At 34.5% G+C, this 9,208-nt stretch overlaps 2 protein-coding genes across 2 annotated transcripts; one reads left to right on the plus strand and one right to left on the minus strand.

The window, feature by feature from the left end:
- The first annotated feature begins 1,709 nt into the window (after positions 1-1,709).
- Positions 1,710-2,374, plus strand: LOC150033590 (uncharacterized). Its single transcript, XM_090317862.1, has 2 exons — positions 1,710-1,933; positions 2,018-2,374. The coding sequence occupies exons 1-2, from the start codon at positions 1,896-1,898 to the stop codon at positions 2,253-2,255; spliced, it is 276 nt and encodes a 91-aa protein (XP_090173988.1). The 5' UTR covers positions 1,710-1,895; the 3' UTR covers positions 2,256-2,374.
- Positions 2,375-3,045: 671 nt separating this feature from the next.
- Positions 3,046-7,260, minus strand: LOC120087063 (NagB/RpiA/CoA transferase-like superfamily protein). The gene is made up of 5 exons (XM_039043907.2): positions 6,486-7,260; positions 5,834-5,986; positions 5,596-5,737; positions 3,686-3,927; positions 3,046-3,568 (listed from the first exon to the last, which is right to left on the minus strand). Exons 1-5 carry the CDS (start codon positions 6,924-6,926, stop codon positions 3,362-3,364), a joined length of 1,185 nt encoding a protein of 394 aa, XP_038899835.1. The 5' UTR covers positions 6,927-7,260; the 3' UTR covers positions 3,046-3,361.
- Positions 7,261-9,208: the final 1,948 nt, after the last annotated feature.

Consider the following 9,208-nt stretch of genomic DNA (forward strand, 5'->3'; position numbering starts at 1 on the left):
GCGGCAACTCAGAGATTTTAAGTGATGTTTTCATGAGGGGGAGCAAATATATTCTTTTGAAAGTATAAATTATATGAAATATGTACTCTTTTTCCTTCACTGGATTTTTTTCCCATGTGATTTTTTCCTAGTAAGATTTTAATGAGGTATATTTCATATATATAATGGGCATCTAAGGGGGAATATTATATAATAATGATAGATGTCCATTAGTGTCATGCTTAGTGTCCAATACCAAATGTCATTTTCTCATTATTGTGTTGGCTATGTGTCATTTAACCATCTATGCATAGTGTCCAAGTGTACCACTTCTTGTCAAAATTTCCTATAAATAAGTGGTCATTTTTGGATTTTGTAGAGATATATACATTGGTTGAAACTCCACCAATTTTGGAGAAATTGGAGATTTTTTAAGAAATTTCCTATTTCCTATTCTTTTATTTATTTATCATTCTTTTATTTTATTTGTTTATATATTTATTTTAATATAATATTTATTAATATTCATATTTCCGTTGTGCCTCGTTTTTTTCCTGCAAATTCACATCATTCTTGTCATTAAAGTTCAACAAAAAATTCACCTTTTTTTTTTTTTTTGGTTGCTATAAGTCACCTAAATTGAGAATAAATAAAGATGAAATATATGTGCGAGTATGAGCACATTATGCTTTCCTTGTAAATCAAACGAATTAGATTAAATAATTGGCAATGTTTAAACATAAGCATTGAAATTAGCAGAGCATGCTTTGCTCGAATATATTCCAAATTTATCTTTTGACTTTCTTGTGGAGTGTTGGAGAGAATATTAAGCATATCTATTCATCCACAGACACACGTATATATATGAGTTCAATTCTATTGGAGATCCAATTAAATTTGTTTTTAATTCATCAAAATTGTTTTAATTTTTTCTTTAAATACAAGGTATGAAGATTTACAACTCCAATTTCATGAAAATAAACGTGAAGGTATACTTAAAAGGGCATTCAGAATGTGTTTTTTTTTTTTTTTTTTTGACATTGTGTAGTTTTGGAGAATCGAACCTTTAACTTAATAATACAAACACTATATCAGTTGAACTATGCTCATTTTGGAATTATATCCATTTTGACGACGATTAGAGTGTCCAAAGATATTTATTTGCTACATTGAAAAAAAAGAAAATAAAAGGAAAAAATAGCATATCGTTGTCTTTTACAAACTGAAATTCAGCAATAAAACAAGTTATTGTAAATGAAAAGCTCTTTTGCCAAACCAAGCATAACTCAATTGACATCCGAGTGTGCTAGAAATCACGAGATTCGTGGTTCGAATCCCCCTACAGCAATTGCACCAAAAAAAATAAATAAAAAGCTCTTTTTCCATTCATTTAACTAAAGCTTGAAGGGGCCTTTGAATTTATAGCTCAACCTCTAATTTAAGTTAATTTATTTATAAAAAGAATTAAGAAAGTTGAAAATAATAATTAGAAGAAGAAGAGACCCTTCCAATTCAAGTTATTGGAAGATAATGCATGTATTCCCCAAAATGAAAAACATGGTTTCAAAATTCTATCTGAGCAAAGTGTGTTCTCATATCTATCTCTACTGCATGCATTTACATATTAACATAATACAATCACAAAACTAGTAGTGGGAATTCTGTTCATAATAAAATTCCAATTTGCAACATAGTATTTATCCTTCCAAACCAATAGAGATTATTCTAATATTCTCAGTCATCATACTAACTTATTCAAAGTTTCAAACTAAAAAAGCACTCTCCTTCTTCAACACATCAACTTCTGTCTCGCTTCCAAATTATAAATATTCTGAGTGTGTAATCTTTCCATTCAAAACCAAACATAGAAAACGAAAACTTCCTCTCTCTCTCTATAGATTCTTCTTCTTTAAGACATGGCTAAGGTTACTGGAAATGGTCTTTACTTTATAAGGTCTATCCTTCTCGTGCTGGGTTTATATATTTCTTCGTGTATGTTTATTTCATGTTCTTGTCTAATTTAGCAATGTAATAGCAGGCGACTGAGCTCTTCGGTTGCAACCGAGCAACTTAAGGCACAAACAACTGCATCAATGGTGGTGAGGAAGGTTAAGGCAGCTGTGGCAACAAGCGGCTATGATAATGAGGCAGTTGAACAGAAGGAGACATTTTGGATGAAAGATCCCAAGACTGGAAACTGGATTCCTGAGAGTCACTTTGAAGAGATTGATGTGGCGGAATTGAGGAAGAAACTGCTGCCTAAACCCAAGATTTAAGAAGCTGCTCTAAAACAGCAAGTGAAAAGCTCATTTATGTTCAAGAACAAAATTTCCACCTTTAATCCATCTTATCCATGCTACTAAATAACACCTACTGCAAAAACTATTCTACACTACTTTCTCTCTCTCTCTCTCTCTCTCTCTAATCTGTCACTTCTATCAGTTTCAAGTCTCATATGAATCCTCTCAAGTTTAATGGTGATGATTTTGATGGATGAAAGAAGGGAATCTGAATCCCATCAAGTTTATCAATGAAAGCAAATAGCCAGATCACAGTAGTTGCAACAAGTTAAGAATGATGAGTTGGACTATGCAAATTTGTAAATGCGTGCAATTATCAACTCTAATATGGACAAACATCTCAATTGATGTTTATTCCTAAGATTTATTTTATTTTATGTTTATTACTTTTCAAAAAGGACCATTCCAATGACATCCTTATCACTCCATTTCCTTCTAATGAAAAGGAGGGAAAGAAATAGCATTCTCTTTTTTGAGAAGGGACCATCCTACTTTGCTAGAGAGGAAAAAAAAAATGGGAGACCATCCCATTGACAATACATATCATTCCAATTCCTTGAATTTTGTGGGATTTTTTTATTTGTTTAGTTCAACATGTGAATTGATGGAAGGATTTGAACTTATGACTTCTTGTGTCAAGAATATATTCCTAAGCTAGTTGGACTACACTCAAGTTGGAAACATGAGACACTTGACATATATACGTTGTGATACACACATATACATACACACATGCATATAAACAATATTGGTGGAGATAGGGAACTCTTATGAAAGGTTATCAAGAAGCTGGATTAGAACTACGTTACAGAAGAATATAACGTGCACTGTTTTTTCTTTTTTTCTTTTTTTTTTTAAAAAAAAAAATAGAAAACATATATGACACTTCTCATGTATGAGCAGACATGCAGAAATTCACATGCCAAATACTCTACATTTGGAGTAACAAGTGAACACAAACAATTTTTTTTCTTTCTAGAGTTGAAGCATCCATGCTCAAGGTCGTTATACGAAAACCGAGGGTTATCTGTGAATTGTTACTATATGGCGCAAAATATCAAACACTACATTTTTTAGTTTGACTATAAATATAGTTGGATGAGTTCGTCACTCACCACAGATGGAGAGAGAACTCCCAAATCTGTAAAGAGAAGAGTAAGGTATTGAGGAGGAGTATAGTCTCGAGCAGATTTTTCAACTTCAACCTTGGATGGGATAGGAACCCCAAAATCTATAGGACGCAGAGCAGGGGCCATGTCTTTCTGATCCAATGGGTAGAGTCGAGCAAACTGCAAAAATAACTGCAAGTCAGTCTTGTTTGTTCCTTTTTTCCATTTACTATAATCATAAAGTGATAAGAAGATATTCATGAACCTCAATACTAAAATTATCTAATGAGCACAAACCTTGTAACTCTCAGCGGCCACATACACCGGTTTGTTCATGCTATGTGCCACTAATGCAATCTGATATGTGCCCATCATATTGATTATGCCTCCACTCTCAACAACTCCGTCAGCCCCAACAAGAACCATATCAACCTCATCCATTGTATACGCTACTGCTGAGTCAATAAGGAGCTTTACAGGGACATCAAGTTTAGCTAGCTCGTTGGATAAACGCAAACCTGTCCTGTCCGGTCTTCCTTCTGCATATTTTAGCGTTGAATTTCAACAAATACGAAAGCTAATAAAAACCACATCAATATAATGGAATAACTAGTCATGATAGAAAAAATATTGGTTTCCTGTTCATCAAAAGTTAATCATACTGCTATGGCAGTGTATTATAGAAAGGGTAAAAAGGAAGAATATCTTTGATAGTTGGTTGGCTAGACCATGTACTTAATTATATAGTTGGTAGTAAGTTTGCCATTCATCTTTGCTGTGAGAGAGGTAGCGGTAGGAGGAGACATAAGCCCTCTTGAATTGACCTGGGAGCTGATCTGTTACTGGGGCATCTAAATGCCTGATCGTCTATCTCCACATTCAAACAACAAAGATAGAAAGGTTGGTGGATGAAACATTAGCTACAGTTATAATTCACACAACAGCTAGCCTTTTTCCTTATCCAGTCTTCTCTTAATGCCAAATGGCACTTTGCCAGACTCAATGTAGTTGACATCTTGGATGAAGATCTGACGGTGTGTCTTTCACATCATCATAGCATTTGGAGAAGCTTCAGGGCTTTAATATAAACGGTCAAAAATCTGAATTTTTGGGGATAAACCTTGCTCCATAGTCCCATCATTGGCAGTTAAATTTGCTTGCAAGGAATGAAAATAGACAGCCTTGTATCTGGGTTTGCCCTTCAATGGTAAACCAAAATCTATATCTTTTTGTGCTCCCATTATTGAGACTGTAAAAAAAGATATAGTTCTTGGGATCACCGACACTCACACATCTCTAAAGGGGATTACTCTTATACAAGCAACGGTGGCCAACCTCCTCATTTGTTATTTATCCATTTTTCCAGCCACTCTTGCCTTAATACACTACAAGCTGCAAAGAAGATCTCCATGGATAAATATCTCTCCTAGCTGTTGTATTCTACGCCAAAAAAAAAAAGGACGAGGGAACACACAATCACCCTTTCATTTGTGTACTCATTACACTCAAGACATATACTTTTGAGATCAGAAGCATTTGGTTGGCAGACTGCAATTCCTTGCAAAATTTGAGATGTCCTCTCTGTCCTGGTTATTGGGCTATTCAAGAAAGAAAAAAAGATCTTAGGGCTAAACCTCATTCAAGCTTTCTAGTGGTCTACTTGGTTGGAAAGAAACTCTCATATCTACACCACAAAGAAAAAGGTCCCCAATCTCTCCCATCAGGCTATCATTAATCATTTATCTCAAACTTGGTGTAAATTGAGCCCCTTTTGTAATTAAAGCTTATCAACCTTACTACCTATTGGAATAGCATCATTCTGTAGTTTCGTTCTAAAAATGAAATGAATCTTGTCCTACCAAAAGAAAAAATCATAAGAAAACAAAATAAATTATCTATCTCTAACTTGGTGGAAATTGAGCCCCTTCTGTAATTATTATAGCTTATCAACCTAACAAGTCATTAGAACAGATTTTTGCAATCCACTGGATAGGATTTCATCATTTTGTAGTTTTGATAGAATGAATGTTTTTCCTATCAAAAGAAAAAATTATAAGAAAACAAAATAAATTGATTGCTTATGCGGTATATCAAAGGGGGGCCATATCCTTAAAAAACACACATACAATTCTAGAGTTTGCCTAAGTAACTCATACTTTAGTGACAACATAATTTGCAAGGTGGTTAAAGCCTTAAAAGAACAGAACCTGTGCAAAACACTCTAAAGAGCTTCTTATTCTGTGCAGCCAACCTCAGAACTTCCATAACAACTCTAGAGAAGCCATGGACCAAAATTGTACAGCCATCAAAAATGAAATCCTGACTAAGCATTGCAATAATTCTCCGTGCCTGCGATGCAATACCAGTTTCAATACTAAAATTCCTTTCAACTTACATGACGTTCAACTATTACCAATGATTAAAGATTATCATGATAAGCTCTACCTTACAGGATATCTCCCCAAACTTCTCTGCACGTTCAATCAGGCGAGATTTAGCAGACTTGAAGTCCTCATATTCTAAAGCCGATGTTCGAGTTACATACCGCATGAACAAATCACAGCCAGCTGTTAATGATATCGAAGTTGTATCCCAAGACTGGAGGAGATAAACAGAGATTAAATCAATTAGGAGTGATTTGTATTAACCCGTCAAACAGTGAGCATGGAAAGACCATTCTTCGTATGAACTATATTCTATCCAAAACTTGTACACCCCTTTTCTCTATATACTGGACAAATAAAAATATGGCTTTCATGGTAGCATCCGTTCTCAAGATGTAACAAAGCGTTTCACCGATTACAACAATGCTGCTCATTTTACTAATTGGGAAGTCACACTCGGGTATCAGGACGAGAAAGGATATAACACAATGCTTATGCTAAAATGCATCCATATAGTTAGTTAAAGCAGAGCCTCATGGTCGTGCATACACTTGGGCACAACTTCTAGACCAAGTAAGGCATAGAAGATGATACAAACGGACGACCAGCACATACATGTTCGACCACTCTATTTCCAACAAAAATGACTTCCCAATTATGCCTTTAAAACCTCAAATACAGTACAACAAACGTGTAAGCTGAGAATAACTCACTTTTAGAGAGTCCGAAGCCTTTTTCAGCTCAATTTCGAGCTCCATCATAGTCGTAGCCTGACTAGACCTTATTACAGCCGCCAAAGCCCGAATAGCTGCAACGGCCTCGGCCAAATCCGGCTGTTTCCTCCAGTTATTAAACTCATCGATCACACTGAACGGCTTACCGGATTCAGAGTTCCTGGCATCAGTTTCCGACAGTATATGGTCATCGGTTTGGAATCCGACAGCGGCCTGCGCCTGAGCGAGCCAATCACTGGTGACGACGGCGGTGTGGGCAGCCCTACTTTGGTAATAGGCTGAGATTTTAGGGTTAGTGTGCTGAAATGCGTCCGCCATAGAAGATTGGGCGGGTGGGGAGATAGAAAGGGTTTCGGGGGGCTTTGAAACGCCTTCAGCCTGCTGCTTGTCGAGAATGAAAGATGCCGATCTCCACCACATTTGTGTCAGATAATCTTAGTTTTAGGGTTTTAAGAGTGTGTGTTAGAATCAACGACGGCGGTGCTCCGATTCGGAGATTCCGGCGACTGGATGTTTTACGACGACAGATGCGCGAAATCAACCTTAATTCTTAATTAGGGATTATGGGTTTAGATAAATTATTTGTCAATGACACAAAACAAAAAGGATTTGTTTTTAGGGGTCCTTTCAAATTTAATAAAAAGGTTCAAACTATTTATCGTGGATAGCAAAATTTAAAAGAACCCAAAATTAGTAGAAGAAAGTCGAACCCAAAGAGTGAAATACGGAAACTATCCCTGCCCACACAAAATCACGACCCGATAACGATTAAATCAGACTATCCAAATCCGCCCAATACACGCATCCATCTTCCACGTCTTCTTCTTACAACGATAAAAGATCTCTGTCGATCACCCTCTATCTCGTCGGCTTCTACTTTCGTTCCTTATTTTTTCTCTCGCCGCTGCTGCTTTAGATTTTTTTGTCCTTCCTTCATCAATATTCATCAATCGATCTTCGTTGCTTATTTTGTCACCTCTTCCTCTTGAACCAAATTTTGCTTCATCTTCATCTTCATCTCCACTACTGCTTTCGATTTTTCAAGGTTAAAACCTATCATCATATCCTTCAAGGTAATAAAAATTCTCTTTTCTTTTCATTTCATTAATTCTTCTATTTAATCATACTTATTAAACATTATTGAACCTAATTTTGTTTAACTAGATGGTAAGCACAAAATAGTCAAAGTTGATGGAAACAAAAGCAAAGGAAAGTAAATAATGAAAGTTGAATCATCAATAATTAGAGCAAAAGCAAACAAATCTGAAGAGAAAAAAAAGGTAACTATCAATAAAATTTTAACAACAATACATACTTGTTGTGCATTATGTTAACTATCTACCTCAGGAACTTTAGCAAAAATTTTAACATCAATCCATCTATTATTGATAAATTTGAATTAAGATAAATAGAGATAGAGAACTATCTCTGTCTATCTCAAATAGACAATGATAGAATTCATCACTGTCTATTTGAGATAGACAGAGATGGATTACAGATAGACATCGATAAAATACTATCTTTGTCTATCTCAGATAGATAATGATAGACATTGAACACTACTATCTGTTTTTATAATTTCTATATCGTTTGCACTGCATATTTGTTTAGTTTAGTGGATCAAAGACGAGATAGACAGAGATAGAGTTCTATCACTGTCTAGTTCTATCACTGTCTATCTGATAAAACTTTATCTCTGTTTATCTTCTATCACTTTCTATCTAAGATAGACAGAGATAGATTATAGATAGAGAGAGATAGAATATTATCTTTGTCTATCTCATATAGACAATAATAAATGATATACATTGAACACTAATATATGTTTCTATAATTTCTATATGGTTTGTGCTATATATTAGTTAAGTTGAGTGGATCTATTCATAACTCTGAATGGAGATATACGGAGATGAGATAGACAATGATAGAATGCTATCTCTATCTATCTCAGATTAACAGTGATCATAAACGTCAATGGTAAATACTAATATCTATTTCTTTCGTTTCTATATGATTTGCAATCTATATTTGTTTAGTTGTAGATCTATTATTGACATTTGAATTGAGATAGACAGAGATAAAGCACTATCTTTGTCTGTCTGAGATAGACAGTTATAGAGTTTTATTTCTGTGTATCTCAGATAGACAGTAATAGAATGTTATCTCTGTCTATCTCAGATAAACAATGATATAGACAGTGATAGACTCCAATGGTAAACATTAATAGTTGTTTCTATAGTTTCTATATGGTTTGCTCTCTATATTTGTTTAGTTGAGTGTTATTATTGGTAACTTTGAATTGAATAGACAGAGATAGAGCATTATCTCAGATATACAGTGATAAAGCACTATCTCTGTCTATCTCAGACGGATAGTGATGGATATTGTTAAATATTATTGATAGTTATCTTAAAACTTTTTGGCGTTATTCAAATTTTACTTTCTAACATATTGCTAAATACATCTTTTCAACAGGTGGACACATGAATTGATCATAGAAAATGAAATCAGACATTTAAGAGTTACGATCTACTTTAGTGTAGAGGTTTTAAATTTAAGAACAAAGTTAGATGAAATAATTTTTACAAAAGTTTTAAATGACTAATTTGGACACTTTCTTAATATTAAAATGGTCAAAATACCTAACCAATTCCTCAACTACTTGGTAAGAAGACAATGTTATACAAAGAAACCAAATGTCA

Source organism: Benincasa hispida, chromosome 9 (genome assembly GCF_027475165.1).
Source record: "Benincasa hispida cultivar pf3 chromosome 9, pf3_genome.v1.1, whole genome shotgun sequence".
NCBI classification, from domain to species: Eukaryota; Viridiplantae; Streptophyta; class Magnoliopsida; order Cucurbitales; family Cucurbitaceae; genus Benincasa; species Benincasa hispida.